The following is a 22,694-nucleotide window of genomic DNA, read 5'->3' as shown; positions in this document are numbered from 1 at the left end:
TGCAAACCCAGATAAAATATGGTCTACATACATGAAGACTTCATGGTTCTGCAGTGTTCTTTGGCATCTACATTGTTTGTAAATCCCCTATGCTAACTTCTGGTTATACTGTATTTGCATCAGAAGCACCATTGTAAAGAGGTATTAACTGACATTAGACATTCCACAACAATTTCATTTTCTGGCTTGGATTCACACCCATGGTTTCCATCAGAGTAAATGCAGGTGCAAGTGATTCTTCAAATATATATGTTTATTACCTCAATGACAGCACAGGTCGATGTGAAAAATTGGTTCAGTAGACAAGCCAGTTTGTTTTTCTTAAATCAGACAAAAATGTGAGGCAATTTTGGAGGACATTTCAATCCTAAGTGGCCTAAAAGGAAAAGTGACATTCAGACAGTGTACTGAAAAAGTATTCAACCCCACAAAACATAAGACACCTCAGTACACTAAATCAATAAAAAGTGGAAAAAAATATGAAATCACAGCCACACTAGGTCAGGCCACCCCTCTAAACTTACGTCACCAGGTAAGAAAGGCATTTGTAAGAGAGGCTATTATGATGACAAAAGTCACTCTGAGTGAGCTGCATAAATCATTGGCTGCAACTGGAGATGAAATTCATGGTTCCATAATCTCCAAGGCATTTCACAAAAAGGGTATTCTTGGAAGAGTGCCAAGGGAGAAGTCCTGTCTAAAAAATGTATCCTTGGTCTTAAAGACTTTGCAAAGTGTCACTTAGAAGATACTGTAAAGATGTGGAAGATCTTGTGGTCAGATGAAACTAAAATTGAACTTTTTGGCTTCAACATTAGATGGATACTTTATTGATCCCAAAGGAAATTACAGTGTCACAGTAGCATTACAAGTGCATAGATATATAAATATTAGAAGAGAAGTAAGAAAATATAAAAAAGTACGTTACCTCAAAAAATCAGAAAGTAGAGGCTTTATGTACCTTTCTCTATGTTGATGCTCTACTCAAGTCTGTCATCTGGGTGCATCCCTCGATACTTGTCACACTAACCAGTATGTGTGATATTAAAGTAATGCTGCACATCAGCCAGGTAATACAATCCCTACAGTAAAGTGTGGTGGAGATCACATCATGCATTGGGGATGCTTTTCAACAACAGGGACTGGAAATCTGATAAGGATTGATGGGAAAATGAACGTTGCTAAATACAGAGAGATCCTGGATAAAAACCTGCTAGCCTCTGCTAGAAAGCTTAAACTGGGAAGGGAGCTCATCCTTCAACAGAACAACAACCCAAAGCACACTACCTAACCAATCATGGAGTGGCTTCAAATGAAGAAAATTTATGTCCTTGAGTGGCCTAGTCAGAATCCTGGCCTTAACCCTATCAAATATCTCCAGCAAGACCTAAACATTGCTGATCACCACTGCTGCTGCTCAACTAACCTGACACAGCTTGAGCAATTTTGTAAGGAGAAACAGGCAAATCTTGCTCTATCACCTTGTGCTAAGCTGATAGAGACCTGTCTAAAAACACTACTGGCTGTAACAGCTGCAAGAGGTGGTGCAACTAAGTACTGAGCAAAGGGGGATGAATACTTTTGAACTGCTGACATTTCAGTTTTTGAATGTTTTAGTTTTCCATGCTTTATAACTCCTTTTTTTTTTAAACTCTACTGTATAAAAAAAGAGGAGCATGTGATTCAGAAATTGATCAAAAATCCCAATTTGTCATATTCAATTATGTGAACAAAAAATTGAAGGCTCAATACTTTTTTCAAGGCACTGTATCTAAAAAATTATAATGTCATCATGACATGGGTACTCCAACCATTTTGGCATCAGTACTGAAAATTTTGATTGCAGTGTGCAGTATGTTATCCTAACACACATAAAGACAGTTATACTAAATCAGTGATAGAGGAGAATAACACACAAAAAATGCTGGTGGAACAAAGCAGGCCAGGCAGCATCTATAGGGAGAAGCACTGTTGATGTTTCCAGCCGAGACCCTTCATCAGGACTGGAGAATGTTGGGGGTGCAGTGGCAGTGGTGCCAAACAAGCAGACTACAGGTCTCTACTGAGTACCAAAAATTAGGGTTCAAAAGAAAAAAGTTATGAGAAAATTTGTACACCAGGGAATACAGTTTACTTTTGCCACTGATGTTAAGTGAGAAGCTTGACAAATTCTTTCCTAAAAGCTTGCCGTAGATAAATTTTATGAGCTAAAATATATAAGTTTCACCCTATACATGTTCATCCAGTATCTATCATTGCCAGAAAGAATAGTTCCCAACTTTATACTGCCTGCAATGCCCATTTTAACTACATTGAGGCATGTTTCTTTCAGACTCATTCTCATTAACCCAATGAACAAGGCTTAAGTATTCCTGCTTTTAATTAAGTTGTGTTTGAAAAATAGTATCCAAACATGCTCCCTTATCTTTTGCTATAAGTAAACATTCATTTATGAAAGAAGTCCTGCATTTGTCTGAAATACATTGGAACTTGCAATTCATCCAGATAATTAGTGATTACTTAATTACCTGACCAAGTTCAGATTCTCATAAATGGTCTCCATATTAACACAATGAAATTTTAAGATTGTTAGCAAGTTAATGGGTCTTTGCCAAGTCTGCAATTTCAACCCAAGACAAGTCCCTACCAGATAAAGTTTTGCTTTGAAGTTTCTTTGTGGGGCAGTGAGAACAGATGTTCTCTTCAGAACTGAACACATGAAAGACTGGGGCTCCATTGTCGAATTTAGACCACACCTGCTGGAATAAATTTGTTCCAAGTTCCTGGAGATGGCATTGTGGGAACTAACAGCAAAATGATACCCAAGTCAAAATAATTCACTTAGCTTCACTCCTCCCATCACTGAACTGTTCCCACAACCTATGGACTCAAGTCAAGTCACTTTTATTGTCATTTTGACCGTAACTGCTAGTACAGTGCATAGTAAAAATGAGACGTTTTTCAAGACCATGGTGTTACATGACACAGTACAAAACTAGACTGACCTAAGTAAAAAAAACAACACAGAGAAAGCTACACTAGACTACAGACCTACACAGGACTGCGTAAAGTGCACAAAAACAGTGCAGGCAGTGCAATAAATAATAAACAGGACAATAGGGCAAGGTGTCTCACTTTCAAGGTCAAGGACTGTCATGTTCTCAATACTTATTGCTAATTTTTTTCCCCATTTGTATTTGCACAGTTTGTTGTATTTTGCACACTGGTTGTTGTCCGTCCTGATGGGTAAAGCTTTCATTGATCCTATTGTGTTTCTTGGATTTACTGAATATACCCACAAGAAAATAAATCTCAGGGTTGCATATGGTGGCATATATAGATAATAAATTTACCCTGAACTTTAAAATATCTTGTGTCTTTGCTCTCTAGACATAACCCATTCAAGGGCACTTGACTGAAAAGAGACAAACTTTTGTTTCAAAAAGGTTAAAATTCTACAGCTGCCACAGCTCGAACTAAACTCATGCTTCTGGTGTGTTAGACAAGGCGTCTGTGTTACTATTCTCATATTATCACCACACCAACTAAAATTTGAGTGAAGAAGCCCCTAAAAGGCTTAGGAATATAACAACAGAAAAACACAAACGGGTGTTTAGCAATGTCCCAACCCCACCCTGTAAACCTATTCCGTAATTAAACGTCATGACCTCTATAACTATATTTTTTAAATTACCAAGTTAATTACCTTCACAGAAGAGGATTCTGTGCATCCACCTTTTGCAATTAGATACAAGTCTAAGCCTCACGTGTTAACGAGTTGGCCTTCTAGAACATAGAATAGTACAGCACATTACAGGCCCTTCAGCCCACAATGTTGTGCCGACCCTCAAACCCTGCCTCCCATATAACCCCCCCACCTTAAATTCCTCCATATACCCGTCTAGTAGTCTCTTAAATTTCTCTAGCCTCCACCACTTAAATTTCACTAGCCTCCACCACTGGTTCAGGCAGTGCATTCCACGCACCAACCACTCTCTGAGTGAAAAACCTTTCTCTAATATCCCCCCTTGAACTTCCCTCCCCTTACCTTAAAGCCATGTCCTCTTGTACTGAGCAGTGGTGCTCTGGGGAAGAGGCACTGGCTGTCCACTGTCTATTCCTCTTAATATCTTGTACACCTCTATCATGTCTCCTCTCATCCTCCTTCTCTCCAAAGAGTAAAGCCCTAGCTCCCTTAATCTCTGATCATAATCCATACTCTCTAAACCAGGCAGCATCCTGGTAAATCTCCTCTGTACTCTTTCCAATGCTTCCACATCCTTCCAATACTGAGGAAACCAGAACTGGACACAGTACTCCAAGTGTGGCCTAACTAGTTTTATACAGCTCCATCATTACATCGCGTCTCTTAAACTCTCGACTTATGAAAGCTAACACCCCATAAGCTTTCTTAACTACCCTATCTACCTGTGAGGCAACTTTCAGGGATCTGTGAACATGTACCCCCAGATCCTTCTGCTCCTCCACACTACCAAGTATCCTGCCATTTACTTTGTACTCTGCCTTGGAGTTTGTCCTTCCAAAGTGTACCACCTCACACTTCTCCAGGTTGAACTCCATCTGCCACTTCTCAGCCCACTTCTGCATCCTATCAATGTCTCTCTGCAATCTTTGACAATCCTCTACACTATCTACAACACCACCAACCTTGGTGTCATCTGCAAACTTGCCAACCCACCCCTCTACCCCCACATTCAGGTCGTTAATAAAAATCACAAAAAGTAGAGGTCCCAGAACAGATCCTTGTGGGACACCACTAGTCACAACCCTCCAATCTGAATGTACTCGCTCCACCACGACCCTCTACCTTCTGCAGGCAAGCCAATTCTGAATCCACCTGACCAAACTTCCCTGGATCCCATGCCTTCTGACTTTCTGAATAAGCCTACCATGGGGAACCTTGTCAAATGCCTTACTAAAATCCATGTAGATCACATCCACTGCACTACCCTCATCTATGTGCCTGGTCACCTCCTCAAAGAACTCTATCAGGCTTGTTAGGCACGATCTGCCCTTCACAAAACCATGCTGACTGTCCCTGATCAGACCATGATTCTCTAAATGCCCATAGATCCTATCTCTAAGAATCTTTTCCAACAGCTTTCCCACCACAGACGTAAGGCTCACTGGTCTGTAATTACCCGGACTATCCCTACTACCTTTTTCGAACAAGGGGACAATATTCACCTCCCTTCAATCCTCCGGTACCATTCCCGTGGACAACGAGGACATAAAGATCCCAGCCAGAGGTTCAGCAATCTCTTCCCTTGTCTCGTGGAGCAGCCTGGGGAATATTCCGTCAGGCCCTGAGGACTTATCCATCCTAATGTATTTTAACAACTTCAACACCTCCTCTCCCTTAATATCAACATGCTCCAGAACATCAACCTCACTCATATTGTCCTCACCGTCATCAAGTTCCCTCTCAGTGGTGAATACCGAAGAGAAGTATTCATTGAGGACCTCGCTCACTTCCACAGCCTCCAGGCACATCTTCCCACTTCTATCTCTAATCAGTCCTACCTTCACTCCTGTCATCCTTTTGTTCTTCACATAATTGAAGAATGCCTTGGGGTTTTCCTTTACCCTACTCGCCAAGGCCTTCTCATGCCCCCTTCTTGCTCTTCTCAGCTCCTTCTTAAGCTCCTTTCTTGCTACCCTATATTCCTCAATAGATCCATCTGATCCTTGCTTCCTAAACCTCATGTATGCTGCCTTCTTCCACCTGACTAGATTTTCCACTTCACTTGTCACCCATGGTTCCCTCACCCTACCATTCTTTATCTTCCTCACCAGGACAAATTTATCCCTAACATCTTGCAAGAGATCCTTAAACATCGACCACATGTCCATAGTATATTTCCCTGAAAAAACATCATCCCAGTTCACACCTGCAAGTTCTAACCTTATAGCCTCATAACTTGCCCTTCCCCAATTAAAAATTTTCCTGTCCTCTCTGATTCTATCTTTTTCCATGATAATGCTAAAGGTCAGGGAGCGGTGATCACTGTCCTCCAGATGCTCACCCACTGACAGATCTGTGACCTGACCTGGTTTGTTACCTAATACTAGATCTAGTATGGCATTCCCCCTAGTCGGCCTATCAATATACTGTGACAGGAATCCATCCTGGACACACTTAACAAACTCTGCCCCATTCTTTATCTCTGTTTTTGTTAAACTTAGCTGGATGATACAAGGTCTATTGCAATAACTCAAAACTTTTTTATTATCTAGCAAACGTTTTACCTTTATCACCTAAAAGAGCCAAGAGGGTATACATAAACACCATCACATCGTAGCTCCTCCAAGGCACAATCCATCCTGACAATAAGATTTTGGCCTGAAACACTGACCATCTCCCTCCACAGATGCTGCCTGATGCACAGACTTCCTCCAGTGATTTGTTTTTCCAGTATCTTCAGTCCCTTCTGCCTCCAAGGAAATGTGTTACATCATCCTCAAATACTCAAACATATCATTGAGTAAGTACTTTCATTAGAGAGACTGCTGTGCATCAAAGCAGCAGATTTCCAGCATGTTCTCAAGAACAATTGAGAATGGCTATTTAAAACTGGCTTTAAGATCAACACCCACATCCCATGAATGTTCAAGTAAAAATATATCAGCTTAAAGACACATAGGAACAAAGAGTTTAAACTTAAAATATGACTTGAAATTTTCAAGTAGTTTCATAGCTGGTCTTTTATAATAATTATATGAATAACTGAAATCTATGATTTCCAGTTATAGGATTTTGATTATTTTCAAAGTGCAGTATGACTGTACTTAATCAAAAATATTAATACTTAATTAAATTATGAATACTCATACTCAAATTTAATTGCTATTTCATATAATCTGACCAGTTGTACAATGTTTTTTGATATTGAACTATATTCAAATCAATTTTAATTTTGGTATCACATTTCTCCCAACATAAATTATGATGATGTAAGAGCATTTTGAGAGATTTATTATTGCACATGATTGGTTCCAGTAACTTCCACATCTCCGATGATTCCTCCAGAGAACAAACTCAAAATTGGAAGGACACTGGGACCAACTTTTCATGAAAATACAATCAGAAATTCAATTCCTTTACATATGCAAATCAGCAAATTGTAAACTTTAACTAGTTCCTAAAGCATTTTAGAGTGTTTAGTAGCATGATTTTTTCCCCAAATTTTGAAAACTAATCTCAAGAATATACCCTATAATTTAACTCTACATTTCAAAATAATTTGCAATTAATGCCTTTAAATAAATAAAAATCATTGCCTACATGATGAAAATAGGTCACAAATTATGCTGCTTTCACATTGTAAGTCAATCAAATGGAGAGACATTTGAAGGACAAAGACAATAAAGACTGCACCAGAAGGCACTCACACTTATAGCAGACATTACTTCTGGGAAAATAAATCACTGATCTATTGTTAACAAACCAATCAAATAAATATTGTTAACATTCAGAAGTGTTGCAAAAACACCTTAACTTGACCAGACAAAAGTACAATAGCTGAGAAAGTAAGACAAGATATATTGAATTCTAATTTTCCTACAAACCACAATATTAAAAAGCATCTCTTCTCACCCAATTAAAATAACTTGTTAAATTCAATTTCCAAACAGTTTATGGTGGCATTTTTATAAATGGCTGCTGAGTGCAAATCAAAAAAAATCACAGAAGCATATTGTTAGCAAACAAATCTATGAGTCATCATTTTGACTTCTTAACTAAGAGTTTTTAAATACAGATATCTTCTTCGTTATGTTCTGCTGTTTTACAAAACAGAAGGATTTAAAACTGGATAAAATTTCTGCTATGCCGCACATACCACAAAACATCTTTTAAAAATCAATTAAAGAAGAATAATATTTAACTCCAACCACAGAATCTCCACGTATTACCTTTATTGGTTCCTGCACAGATGATTTCTGATCCTGCCTAAGGCACTTTGCATCAGCATCAATCGCATCCTCTGTGTTGGTGGATGCCCCATGCTTTTCAGGTGCATTGTCCAAGTCATTGGTCAGTTCTTTCCCCAATTCTGCTTCCTGACATAGCACTTTTAAGAATAATTTATGCAAGAACTCGTACACAGCACTTAACATCCTGTACTCTTCAGAGTTTGAGAATAGAAATTTCTATCACTCCGACTGGAGACACACTGCAGCACAATGTACTCTAATATGCTTCAACTTCAGGCCAAAAACGATATGCGAAAGCAATGCAGGGGAGTCTCACTCTCTCTCTCTCTGCAATGTCGCAAAGCCTGCAGGTTCAATGCAGCATTTTCTGAGCCATTCATAGAACAAGATACTAAGATGTTTTATTTCAAAACCACCTATCAGCCAATCAGATTACAAGTGTCCGTTGCCTAAGCATCTACAGGGTCATGGTTGACAAAAAAAAGCCGCTGAACAACTTGTATTCAATCATTTTCCCATTTGTCACACCAGACCAATGTACTTCATGCGCACACAGCTTAACTAAGATAGACTGAAAATTAGCTAATACCATTGTGCAAAAATCTGAAAGAAACATGGGCTGATCCAATCTAATTAAAATTCTCATCAGCATATCACACAGTACAAAATTGTGAAGAGGAAACACTTGACAACTTTACTTCATTCTTACCCTTGGTCTACAGAAGTCAGTAATTAAATTAACATAAAAATAAAATACTGCAAAATTTTACCCATGGATTATGCACCCCTTTGATTTCAGTTTTTCAAATTGGCACAATTGATATTAGAAATTAATTCAATGGTTAAATTATCATTTCTGACGTGGCAAAACTATCACTTGTGGCCCATCCTTATCCTCCCTCCACCCTGTCCCCTTGAATAGATGGCAGAAAATTTCACAAGTAGCCATAGTCTATAATGTGAAATTACTTTCATAATGCAAAGATTAGGTACAAGTGCCAGGATATTGGCCAATTGATACAAAACGAAAAAGCAAAATGTGCAGAAGTCAGGATGGTATGCCACATGGAGTGGTTTTAGTGTACGTCTAAGACTGGAATCTATAAACAGCAGCTGTGGACAAGTAACAACTTGCAGTACCAAAATGTTTAATGTGCAAAAAACATCAATTTTTGGGAAGACAGATGAAGCTTCCTTAATGAGAAAACAAAAGTTTCCACATAGACCATAAGACACAGGAACAGAATTAGGCTAATCACCAAGGAGATGGTGGTGGACTTTAGGAGATCTAGGCCTTATATGGAGCCAGTGATCATTAATGGAGAATGTGTGGAGCAGGTTAAGACCTACAAGTATCTGGGAGTACAGTTAGACGAGAAGCTAGACTGGACTGCCAACACAGATGCCTTGTGCAGGAAGGCACAGAGTCGACTGCACTTCCTTAGAAGGTTGGCGTCATTCAATGTCTGTAGTGAGATGCTGAAGATGTTCTATAGGTCAGTTGTGGAGAGCGCCCTCTTCTTTGTGGTGGCGTGTTGGGGAGGAAGCATTAAGAAGAGGGACGCCTCACGTCTTAATAAGCTGGTAAGGAAGGCGGGCTCTGTCGTGGGCAAAGTACTGGAGAGTTTAACATCGGTAGCTGAGCGAAGGGCGCTGAGTAGGCTACGGTCAATTATGGAAAACTCTGAACATCCTCTACATAGCACCATCCAGAGACAGAGAAGCAGTTTCAGCGACAGGTTACTATCGATGCAATGCTCCTCAGACAGGATGAAGAGGTCAATACTCCCCAATGCCATTAGGCTTTACAATTCAACCGCCAGGACTTAAAAACTTTTTAAAAGCTATTATTAATGCTTTTTGAGATAGTGATTTAGATGCATATCATATTTTTTACTGAGTTAAGTATTGTATGTAATTAGTTTTGCTACAACAAGTGTATGGGACATTGGAAAAAAAGTTGAATTTCCCCATGGGGATGAATAAAGTATCTATCTATCTATCTATCATCAAGTCTGCTCCACCATTCCATCATGGCTGATTTATTATCCCTCTCAAACCCATTCTCCTGTCTTTTCCCTGTAACATTTGACACCCTGATTAATAAAGAACCTATCAACCCCCACTTGACATATATCCAGTGACTTGGCCTTCACAGTCATCTGGCAAAATAAATTCCTCCTCATCTTTTCTCTAAATAGACATCACTCGATTCTGAGGTTGTGCCCTTCAGTCCTAGACTTACCCACTGTAAGAAATCTTCTCTCCACATTCACTATCTAGGCCTTTCACTATTTGATAGGTTTCAATGAGGTTCCCCCCCCCCCAATGAGCATATAGAATTCATTATATTAATACAAATATCAAAATACAAAAAAAAAGTAATGACTGTTGGAATAGTTCAGATTCTGTTAGTAGGACAATCAAAAATGCTTATGTTAAAACAATCTTACAGAAAAATGTGACAACAGTGTAATTAACTATATCCCATCCATTTGTATGGTTTAATTTCCAGTAAGATGTTAGTAACAATATCAAAATGGAAGACATCGTGAAATCTTATTCTAACTGTGCCTGGTTGAGAAGTCTTGAACTAGCAGAGTTTAAAACAGGTGGACAATTTTGAACTAATATGAGGGGAAATTTCTACAATCACAACGAATGTAAACATTTGGCATTATCTACCTTGGAGGGTTGTAGATTTATCATTCACAAATTTTGAACATCACGTCACCCAGTTTAAATATTACACACCCCACTGGGCAAACCACAATCTAATGGCTCATCTTTCATACTTATCAATTCAACATTACAAAACATCATTTGAAGATATCTTAAAGTTACTGAGAACACTGTAACAGTGCCTCAATCATATTGGATGTCCGAAATATTAATACAGAGAATTTCAACAACTGGGTATTTAAATAGTTAATTAAATGGAATCTCAATTTTAAAATCTAATACATTTCCTACAGAAACCCGTCTCGTCCAAAGAAGGAAAATCTGAATAGTTTTTGGCTCTCAATAAGTCACTATACTGTGCCACTACAAAATAGTGCATTGTCTAGGCAGTTGGCAAAACAACGGGCACATCCAGCCATTTATGACTGCAAAGATTTGGCAGACCTGCTCCAAAGACAAGCAACAGACTGAAAGAATAACTTTCCCCAGCAGCTAGTCAAATCCAAAGTAAAAGAAAGTAAACCAAAATTAATTCACTCCATAGAATATCATGGCATCAGTTCAAACATACAAGCAGTAGGTTCCCTTGCATTGCTACCCACAGTCTCCAGTTCCTTCAGCTGAATCCACACACGTGTTCACTATTATTTGGAACAAACACCAGAATCAAAAAGGCACAGATGTGAGGAAAATTCCCTTTACCAAAATATACTTCACCACCAGATTATCCTGTATTTAATTAAGATCTTCAGCCAAGTCAAATCATACCAAATAATATTCATCAAAGCACATTGATATTCAAAGTTCACAAGCCTGACTGTAGTGTTTGAAACTCACATTATGCATGAAACTGCACTTCTTGACAAACTGTTTCAGTGGGAAAATACCTAAAATTCAGGACAAAAAACATAGAAAACTTACAGCACAATAAATACTGTTCGGCCCACAAAGCTCTGCGAACATGTCCTTACCTGAGAAATTACCTAGGGTTACCTATAGCCCTCTATTTTTCTGAGCTCCATGTACCTGTCCAGCAGTCTCTTAAAATCCACTGATATTACTCACACCACTGAGCAAACTGTAATCTAATGGCTCATCTTTCATACTTTTCAATTCAACATTAACAAACCATCATTCAATGAATATCCTAAAGTTACAAATCTGATGTTGTCAATTAGCACCTAGTCTACTTTTCCGTATTCCACAAAATGATTCCAGTCATCCTCAGCAGTGCAATCAAGCTGCTTTTACTAAACAATAACAAGATTATTGGTGCAGTTTGGATTTCGCAAGTAACCACTGGTTCCAAACATCCAAATCCTATAAGTGACACCAGAACAACAACTGACTGGAGATCAACACTACAACTAGCAGGGTGTTGGATTAAAAAGTCTTTGTAGTTTTGAAGTCAATGGGGATAAAAAGGGACAGAACTTTCTACTGAATCGTGTTGTATATAATTGAAATGATCATAGCTATTACCAAATCACGTGTTACAACTTCCTAGGACCACATACACAAAAAAAGCACAAAATGAAAGATTAGGTTGGTGAAGGATAAATATTTGACATAATTTCTATCACCCAACTATTAATGAGCACCTGTTTAGTTGCTTCAACAGATGACAAGTTACACAGTGCTAAAAGGTTGATTAGAATGTCTCAAAATGCTATGAATTTGGTAAGGCTTTTGGGGGGGGGTGGGGGGAGACTGAGAGAAATTCATCCCTAGGCCTCTGGAATCCATTCTTTAAACCTCTCCAACACTACACCTTTTGAATCTTTGATCTAGCTTTTGGTAGCTGCACATCTTGTAACAATCTGGATGGTTTGCTGCAAACATCACCACATACCTTTTTTTTAATTAATTGGACGAAACTGTTGACTGCTGATCAGCAACAAATCACTTGTGACTACTTCCTCTTAACTTGTAAAGTGGCTTTTCCATGAAACAAAAAACTGATTTACTTAGTAAGAAGCACGAGTTTGCTCTGTCAGTCAAACAGGTCATCACACCTCAAGTAGTTTGGAACATAAAATATGAGAATTATTGCCACAACTGCACAAAAGTATTATAGTAGTAGTACCCAGAATACCATGAACAGCTCCAAGTGTCTTATTTAAGGAAAGTTAACATTTTAAATAGGCATTTTGGTGAAGATTCACTAGAATAATTCTGATACGAACAGATAGTCTAATGAGGAAAGACTGCACAGGTTAGGTTTATTCTCACTGGTGTTTAGAAGAATGAGTTGCAGCCTTACCAAAAAATACAAAATTCTTAAAAGGTTTGGCTCTTTGCTCTAAGTGCTGGAGAAATGCTTCCTCTCGTGGGAGTCTACAACCAGGTTGCAATCTCAGAATAAAGAGGCAAGAGTGGAAATGGCAAGAGGCTGAGGGGTTCATGCAGATGATGGAATCTGATATGAAAGGAAGCTGGAGCATAGAAGGCATGTGGGGGTGGGTAGAAAGAAACAGTAGGGAGAGAGTGAAGAACAGAAGAGGAGTAACCAGTCATCTAATGCTCTAACATTCATCAAGACTTTGGCATTATCCCCAGATCCCTATTTCCTTACTATCCAAAAATCTATCAGTTTGTGTTCTATATGCACTGAATGAGAGAGTCTCTACAACCCTCCAAGGTAGATAATGCCAAAGGTTTACACTCCTTGTGATTGTAGAAATTTCCCCTCATATTAGTTCAAAATTGTCCACCCGTTTTAAACTCTGCTAGTTCAAGACTTCTCAACCAGGAAAAATTACCTTCTCTGCAGTTAGCCTATTCAGCCCTGTTACAATTTATAGACAATAGGTGCAGGAGTAGGCCATTTGGCCCTTTGAGCCATTCACTGTGATCATGGCTGATCATCCACAATCAGTACCCCATTCCTGCCTTCTCCCCATATCCCTTGACTCCGCTATCTTTAACAGCTCTATCTAACTCTTTCTTGAAAGCATCCAGAGAGAATTGACCTCCACTGCCATCTGAGGCAGAGCATTCCACAGATTCCCCCAACTCCCCCATCATATAGTCCTTTAACATCTTTGGACTATTTTTACTGTGCCCATGGTCTGTTTTTTTTAAAACAATTATGCTATTGTTTGCACTGTTGTAACTATGTGGTTTTGTACAGGTCTTGTAGCTTTAGTTTTTGGTCTTGTTTGTCTGGTGGATTTGGAGCTCCTTTCCGGGGGAACGCGCTAAGACAGTAGCACAATATTAATACGCAGCAGTCTCTCCGGACTCTGGATTGGGGATTGCCAAATGTTATATGGATTTTCTGGTGTAGTCTGTTTTGTCATATGCTTTTGTGATATCATTCTGGTGGAACCTTGTCTCATTTTTTAACTGCATTGTATTTGTGGTTTCTAAATGAAAATACACTGAATCTGAATCTGAATATGTGTACCATACATTATCATGCACATTCAGCTAGTCTAGATCTCCTTGAAGTCCCTAAATTCCAATCTAGTTTTCCACCATCAACAAAATTCCTGTAGGATCTCCAACCATTCTGCAAAACTCTAGAAGTTTTCCCAAATCTCCTTAAAAACAAGCCCACCAAACTACGAGCCAGTCCATAAATTTTAAAAACCATTTCCTCAATGGCAAGAAGTTTCTTTTAGGCAGAGTCTAAAACTGTAAAATATCCCAGATGCTGTCTCACCAAGATTTTTATAATTGAAGACATTTCCCACCTACACAAAACCTCATAATAAAAAGCCAATGTACCATTTGATTTCCCAATCAGCTTGCTAAACCTGCACATTGGTGTTCCTGTACACTAGTCACTGAAAGCCAGAGTCCCATTGGTCATCAACATATCCCACTCTCTCAGCACTCAGCTTTTTGTTCTGTGCACCAAAGGTGATAAAATTCACTCCCTCTCTCCCCACTCCCCTATCATATACATACCATACATAATCATGCACATTCAGCTAGTCTAGATCTCCTTGAAGTTCCAAGCTAGTTTTCCACCATCAACAAAATTTAGAAATAGGACATTTGGCCCTCTCAACTAAATTACAGTTGACCCCCCTTATCCATGAGTTCCGCATCCGCGAATTCAACCAACCGCGAATGGAGAAAACCCAGAAGTGCTCTTCCAGCACTTGATGTTCCAGCATTTACAGGCTTGTTCTTCTTGTCATTATTCCCTAAACTAGTGGTCACCAACCTTTTTAAGCCCAAGATCCCCTGCCTCGGCCTCAGTAAAAGGCAAGATCAACCCCAGATCAGTTACACGCATGTGCACCGGGGCAGAAAAGACCAGAAGTAAAACCCCACAACCCGGAAGCAGAAATAATGTATGAACACCAGGGGTACCCACCCTTATTTTGCACTGCGGACCTGTTTAATACTGACAATATTCTTGCGGACCGGCCAACGGGGGGGGGGGGGTGTTAATCACGACCGGATTACAGCGATACTCGAAGCAGGTTCTTTATGTCCAGTCTATCCCACAATTTAGTTTTCGCGGCTCTCGGCACTTAGCTTCTGTCCCGCTTGCTCACGTTTTTTCCGCTCACAAAACTCAACGGGTTTGTCTTTAAGTGCTAGGTGATTGGACTCAGGGTACCGAAGCAGTTTTGAGTGCTTCATTGCCTCATTGGACAGCCTCCGGGCCCAAACTCCAGCTTCCCGCTCACCACCAGACGCCTTGGCCAGGTGCGGCCGGTCATAGGTGGGGTGAGAGGACTAGGTCAGGGCCAGAGGTCTCCGTGCCGGGGCCGCGGCGGTCGCAGTCCGGAGAGAGCGACCAACCAAGCAATGAGTGTGACAGAGTGCGCTCCCACCCCCCCCCCTTGTAGGATCTATCGGCCGACAAAAGTTTGTTTCACTAGATCGCAGCAAGGAAACTGCTCTGATACTTACGAAACACTGTGCCCGAATTAGGTCATCTGCGAATATTCTAGCACCGGGTTCCCCACAAACATTCAGTGTGCTGAACAGGTTTAGAGGCGGCGCCCATTTGTCTGCACTCCGGGCCAGTAACATTGGCGCTTCCCGCCAGCCGTGCTCCGGGCCAGTAGCATCGGCGGTTCTCGCCGGCCACGCTCCGAGCCAGTAGCATCGGTGGTTCTCGCCGGCCGCGCAAGGTGAACACTGGCGCGAGGGTATCACTGCGTTTAGGTGACCGATGACCTCACATGGGTTCAAGTTCAACGGTGGGCGTGGCAGGGAATGAGGAAAGGTGCAACTGACTCATATTGTTTCCTCGCAGCCCGGTGCTTGGAGACCACTGAGGTACACTGTGTAGTACAGGGGAGCTATGCACATGCGCACTGGGCAGAAAGAACGGAACTAAAACCCCGCAACCCAGAAACAATCTCTCAACAGTATTTGTGTATTTATTTTTCTTTTTTTTCGGGATCTACTGGGAAAGTCTCAAAGATTGACCAGTCGATCGCGATCGACAGGTTGGCGACCACTAGACTACAGTGAGGGTAGGACCACTCAGGGATAAAGTGGGGAAACATGCCCAGAGGAACAGAAAGTAGGGGAGGTCCTTAATTAAAGCTTTGCCTCTGTGAGGTAGTGTTGGATATTTTGAAAAACATTCAGAGGTTCATCCATGGAGCTGGACAAAATGTACTCAGATTACTATGGGATGTGAGGGAAGAGAATGCTGGGGCATTGATGATGATCTTTGCAACCTCACCAGCCATAGGAGGGGTATCAGAGGATTGGAAGATGGCAAATGTTGCTCTGTTGTTTGAATGTGATAGGGATAATCCTAGGGATTACTGTGTTGCCTTTATGGCATTTGTTTAGTTTATTATATTTTTGCTTTAGTTATTCATTTGTTATCGTTTTCTAGTTAAAGTTATGATTGTTTAAAGTAAATTCGTTGTCTGTGATATATCGCGGCATGTGATGACGTCACACCCGGTTTTGCCATGTCTTGTGGGAAAATACCGGTTTGGAGAAACGGGAAGGAGGGGGCTCACATGTGCAGGATCAGCGAGAGAAAAGTTTTCTTTCTACGCACTAGAAACATCAGTGAAGCAACGCCGTAAGTTCATGAGATGATCGATATGTTGAATTAAAAATGCTAACGCTGATTCTGTTAAAAGTAATGACGGTTGATAAGGTTTATGTTTTTGTTATTTAAAGAGTTGCTGATAGTTTGTGTTGAAGTGTATTTAAAGCAGTCGATGGCATAGGTAGATTCTGACTGTATGCTGCACTTTAATGTAATATAGTTGTTGTAGTTTTACTTTTCCAAGTATTTATGATGTAAATGTGATATCAAGAAGGAAACAAATACTGTATATATTTTGTATTGTTTTATCAACAGTTTTCACCATACGTTAATGTGGAAGAGTGAACAGTAAACGGTTAATCTTACTGGGACCGCCTCATTGATTGGTTTAAACTTGGTGTTTAGTTCAGAGTTCTTTTACACCTGTGCGAGAACACTACAATTACAGACCAGCAAGTCCTACATACTTGGTGGGTAAACTAATGGAGAGAATTCTTAAGGACAGGATTTACGAGCATTTGGATAAGCATAGTCTTATTAGAGATAATTGGCATGGCTTTGTGAGGGGAAACTGATGCTTCACAAGCCTAACTGAGTTTTTGGAGGTAACAAAACAAACTGATAAAGGTAGAGCAGTAGATGTAGTATATATGGATTTTACTAAGGCACAGTGGATAGGCACATCCAGAATGTCACAACGCATGGAATCCATGGAAACTTAGCTGTGTAGATGCAGAATTGTCTTGCATTCAAAAGGCAGAAGATGGCAGATGTAGTATTCTGCCTGGGTGTCAGTGATTAGTGGTGTTCCACAGGGATCTGTCCTGGGACCCCTCCTCATTATGATTTTTATAAATGAGTTGGAGTTTACAAATGATACAGAGGTTGGTGGTGTTCTGGATAGTGTAGGTTGTCATCATAGGTTACAATTGAACATAAAGAGGATGAAGAGTTGGGCAGAGAAGTCAATCCAGAAAAGTGTGAAGTGATGCTCTTTGGAAACTCAAACAAAGGCAGATTACAAGGCTAATGGCAGGGTTCCTAGTCATGCGAAGGAACAGAGAGATCTAGTGATCCAAGTACAGAGATCCCTCTAAATCACTGTGTAACTTGATCAGATGGTGAAGAAGGCACTTAATGTGTTGACCTTCATTAATAAGAGGACTGAGTTATTCTGATTAGACCACACTTTAAACATTATGTTCAGTTCTAGTCACCTCATTACAGAAAAGATGTGGAAACTTTAGAGAGGGTGCAGGGATTTACCAGGATGCTGCCTGGATTAGAAAATATATCTTATGACAAAAGGTTGAGCAAGCTATGGTTTTTCTCTTTGTAATGATAGAGGATGAGAGGCAAAGATAGAGGTATATAAGATTATGAGAGCCATAGGAAGGTATGAGATATGACAAGTTCTTCAGAAATATCCTACAGATGACTGACAACATGCCACTAGATAGATAGATAGATAGATAGATAGATAGATACTTTATTCATCCCCATGGGGAAATTCAACATTTTTTCCAATGTCCCATACACTTGTTGTACATACAATACTTAACTCAGTAATAATATGATATGCATCTAAATCACTAACTCAAAAAGCATTAATAATAGCTTTAAAAAAAAAGTTCTTAAGTCCTGGCAGTTGAATTGTAAAGCCTAATGGCATTGGGGAGTATTGACCTCTTCATCCTGTCTGAGGAGCATTGCATCGACAGTAACCTGTCGCTGAAACTGCTTCTCTGTCTCTGGATGGTGCTATGTAGAGGATGTTCAGGGTTTTCCATAATTGACCGTAGCCTACTCAGCGCCCTTCGCTCAGCTACTTCACTCAGATCCTTCACTAAGGCAGGATCTTGTCACATGCCAACAAGGTGTCACATTCTAAGTAATCCTGTTATATGCCATTTATTAGATAAATAGAACATTATTCACAGAATAATCTTTCACTTCTCTCAAGTGGCCCTTTGGCCTTTCACTTACTTCTGGACCAATTCTATAACTCTGTGCAACTGACAAGGCCAACAATGAATTTGAAAATTTTACCACAAGTGGAACAGAATATGCCTGTCACAACAGGCAGGTAGTCTAGGATGTGGCACACTTCTGTTGTTGTTTACATGAAGCTTCTGCAGGCTCTAAAGCACAGCTAGAGGCTGTCAGTCATCCCAGAAGCTACTTCTCCACTTGAACTGTCAGAGGCCAAAGATTCCCATGGAGATGTAGCAGTTTTTATTCAGGCAGGTTTAGAGGATAGCTTTAAAATCTTTCCTCTTTCTTCCATTGAGAGTCCAGAACAATAAACTTTCTGAGTCTGATCAGGTGTGCACACAATACAACCTTCACAACACAGCCATCTGAAAACACTAGAGCTACAAGGCTTGGGATGTCAGCCTGCATCAGGATTTCTTGTGTAAGTCCCAGAAGCAAATAAGAGGGCAGAAATCACTACTGCTGTGATCAAACTCCCAGAGTTCATGAGTCATTGCATTTATTATACATTTCAAATAGCCTTCTACCTGAAAAGGGAATTAACGTTCTGCATTTGGACGTCCCTAAGAAGGGTTGCATGTATTACCCATCTCCAAATGATGAGTTACCTTGTTCTTGAATTGCTGCAATCTATAGACAATAGACAGTAGATGCAGGAGTAGGTCATTCAGCCCTTCTAGCCAGCACCACCATTCACTGTGATCATGGCTGATCATACACAATCAGTACCCCGTTCCTGCCCTCTCCCCATATCCCTTGACCCCGGAATCTAATCTGTGAAAGTACTCCCAAAGTGCTTTGGTAGAAAGTGCCAAAATTTACATACAGCCATGATCAAGAACATACTTCCAAGATCTGCAGGTGGTTGTATTCCTGTGCATCAGATTCACTTATCCTTTTTGGTCATGAGGGAGGAGGCATTAGGGAGGTGCTGTTGGACTAGCCTAAGCAAGTAAATAAGGTATATTGTGTTAATGTACACACTGAAGCCACTTCGCACTGCAGATAGATGGATGAATGTTTAATGTAGTTGGACTGCCACTCTACTTTGACGACTTTTTTGAGAGTTATTGGCCTTATAGAAGGTGAAAAGTCTGGAAAGCATCAGGAGACACATATCTTGCTGCAGGCTATCTGACTAATTCTTGTAGTGACGGTTATCTATGCAGCTGGACCACTTGAGTGAGTTTCTGGTTAATTGTGACATGCAAGATACTGATGATAGGGGACCTAGCATCAGTCAGCTGGTGACTGTCAAAAGTAAATGACCAGGTTTTCCTACTGGAGAAGGTGACTGCCTGACATTTTGAGCCACAAACATCAGTCCTGATGAAGGGTCTCGGCCCAAAACGTTGACTGTTCATTTCCATGGATGCTGCCCAACATGCTGAGTTCCTCCAGCGTCTTGCAACGTCATTGAACCCTGCCTGAATGCTGTTGAAATTGTGTTATGCACAGTTATAAATAATGAAGAATTGCAAATGGAATATAGGGCTCAAGTACTTAATGATTGTATTTAATGTATCTAAGTAAACTACTTAAGAACTTTTTAAAAGCTATTATTAATGCTTTTTGAGAGAGTGATTTAGATGCATATCATATTTTTACTGAGTAATTTATGTAATTAGTTTTGCTAAAACAAGTGTATGGGACATTGGAAAAAATGTTGAATTTCCCCATGGGGATGAATAAAGTATCTATCTATCTATCTATTGATCGGTGCAAGACCATTGATGGGGCTGGGAACCAGCTTCTTCATTATCATTAACCACCAGATGTCACAGGACTACAGATCTGGTCTGTTAATTTTGAGATCACTTACTGGGGTCTTTGGCATACTGTGTAGCACACCTGTCATCTCCTGCTGCAGCTTCGTCAGGATAGCATCTCATCTTTTATGCTGCTCCTGATGTGTACTGCTGAACTCATTGAACTAGGGTTGATTCCTTGGCTTGATAGCAATAATATAGATATGCCAGACCTCAAGTTTACACATCACCACGTTGTATATTTCAGTTGCTCATGGATGCCAAATGAGCTCCAGATCTTATTTAGTACAGCTGTAAATTCACACAATGTGTGTTCTCAATGTGAAGACTGGGCATTGTCTCTAGAAGCATTGCAAAGCAGTCATCTCTACCTATGCTGTCACAGCCTGATGCATCTGTACAAGCCGATTAACAAGAATGAGTCCAAATTTCTCTCTCTCCACCTGCTATGAATTATTTATGATGGCTATGTCCTTCAGGGCTAATCATGATCAGGGCTGGTGCTATCAAATCATTCTTGCTGGTGAATACTTAAGTACCCCACCCAGTGTCATTTTTTTTTTGCTTGGCCGTGTGCTAATCAACAGAGAAGAGCACTGATTTATATAACAAGCTGGAAGGTCCCTTGCTACAGTTTGGTCAAATGCCATAAGACTTCAGGGAAGTCTGTAGACCATACTGAGAATTCCAAGGGCTACTCCGTCCTACTGTGCTGCCACCTCTGTTAAGACTGAACTGCCAGTGGTACTATCATAACCAGTTTGTGATTAAAGAGTTTGGTCCAATTCTAGCATAATTAATCCGTGGGGCATCCCTTTCTGAATGTAGACATTAATGCCAAGATATCTCGGAGAGGTGGACTTTGCTGTGTCCAAAGTCAGTGATCATGCGGTTGGCTTTATTACTTGCAAGTAACGTTACAACCAATTGGTTTGCTGAGCCTTTTAAGATGCGTTCATTTTAGATAACAGAGGATAAAGACAGTAGATTTCCTTTCCTTGAGATCTTAATGTGGGTGGATTTTTTTACAAGACTGCTATCATTTCATATGCATCAATGAAACTAGCTTGCTGTGCCACTACAATCAATGCACATAACACTAAAAGTTCTGATGAAAAATCATCGGGTTGAAATAGTAACTCTTTCTTCGCTTATGCTGCCTGACCAATCTCCAACACTTAACTTTGATCGTTAGAGATCATTCATTCCGGTGCCGAATACCGTGCTAATCGCGGAACTGCTCCGATTTCGAGGGGCCCCTCTTTCAATGCACCGCCTAGACTCCACCCAGCAGATGTACCGGCCGGCATTTTCCAGGCCCGCTGGCTGGAGCCGGGAACAAACCAAACCCGACTCACCCTCAGCTCCGATTCAGTCCGATGGACACCGAGCCGCTGCAGCCCCGCTGCCAGGTCGTTGACGCACAGCCCGCCGTCCTGGTTGACATCCAGTTGCTGAAAGAGGACCTGCAACCGCCGCTCCTGCTCGAGCCGGGCCGCCTGGCAGTGACTGTCGGCCGGGCACGCCGCCTCGCACTCGCAGAAGAGGCCGCTGAACAGTGGCGAGGCGAGGGCAGGTTCTTTCATTCCCGGGCGAGCTGGATTCTGAGGGGAAAGGTGGCTCAAGGGCCGAACTGACGGTTACGATGCCCGAGGGGGAAAACACGATGAAAGAACGGTACCCGCGCTGGCTCCTGCCGCCAGAAGATCGCCAGCACGGCTTTCCACAGATGGCGGGCGGAACTGGATTGACAGGCGCGTTGACCACTCCTGGCAGTCGATGTCGATGTGTCAGCCAATGACACTGGACACGGCGAGTCACGGGACAGATCATTGACATCATTATCTATCAGTCCATCTGGGGATCTTCAGTGGGTGTGGTCAAACTTTCACCAATCAGAAGGTGGGGCGTTGCCAAATGATGGACAGCTTTATAAATAAAGTACACTGCAGATGCTGTGGTGAAATCAAGACGTACAAAAAAGCTGGATGAACTCAACAGATCGGGCAGCATCCGTTGAAAGAAGCAGTCAATGTTTCGGGTCGAGACCCTACGTCAGGACTAAAGAAGGAGGGGGCAGGGGCCCTATAAAGAAGGTGGGGGCAGGGTGGAAAACCAATCAGAGGAAAGATCAAGGAGTGGGGGAGGGGAAGCAGGGTGGGGATAGGCAGGAGAGGGGAAGAAGGAATCTAAGGGGAAAGCTCTATGGGTAGTAGAAGAAGGCAGAGTCATGAGAGGTGATAGGCAGCTAGAAGAGGAGACAGAATGAAGGTGAGATGGGGGAAGGGAGAGGGAGGAAATTACCG

General features: G+C 41.0%; 1 protein-coding gene across 3 annotated transcripts in view; it reads right to left on the bottom strand.

Moving 5' to 3' along the window:
- LOC140731278 (calcium-binding mitochondrial carrier protein SCaMC-2-B) overlaps window positions 1-22,207 on the bottom strand; it is a 52,985-nt gene extending 30,778 nt beyond the window's left edge. The window contains exon 1 of one of the 3 annotated variants that reach the window (XM_073052874.1): window positions 21,747-22,207. In XM_073052874.1, coding sequence (XP_072908975.1) covers window positions 21,747-21,974 — 228 coding nt within the window. In that variant the 5' untranslated portion in view covers window positions 21,975-22,207. Of the gene's footprint in view, window positions 1-7,935; window positions 8,244-21,746 lie in introns of those variants that run through there. The other 2 variants (XM_073052876.1, XM_073052875.1) reach the window with 2 other exon arrangements.
- Between the last annotated feature and the right edge of the window lie 487 nt (window positions 22,208-22,694).

This window comes from Hemitrygon akajei, chromosome 7 (assembly GCF_048418815.1).
Source record: "Hemitrygon akajei chromosome 7, sHemAka1.3, whole genome shotgun sequence".
In the NCBI taxonomy this organism is placed as follows: domain Eukaryota; kingdom Metazoa; phylum Chordata; class Chondrichthyes; order Myliobatiformes; family Dasyatidae; genus Hemitrygon; species Hemitrygon akajei.
This window is presented reverse-complemented; position numbering and strand designations above follow the sequence as displayed.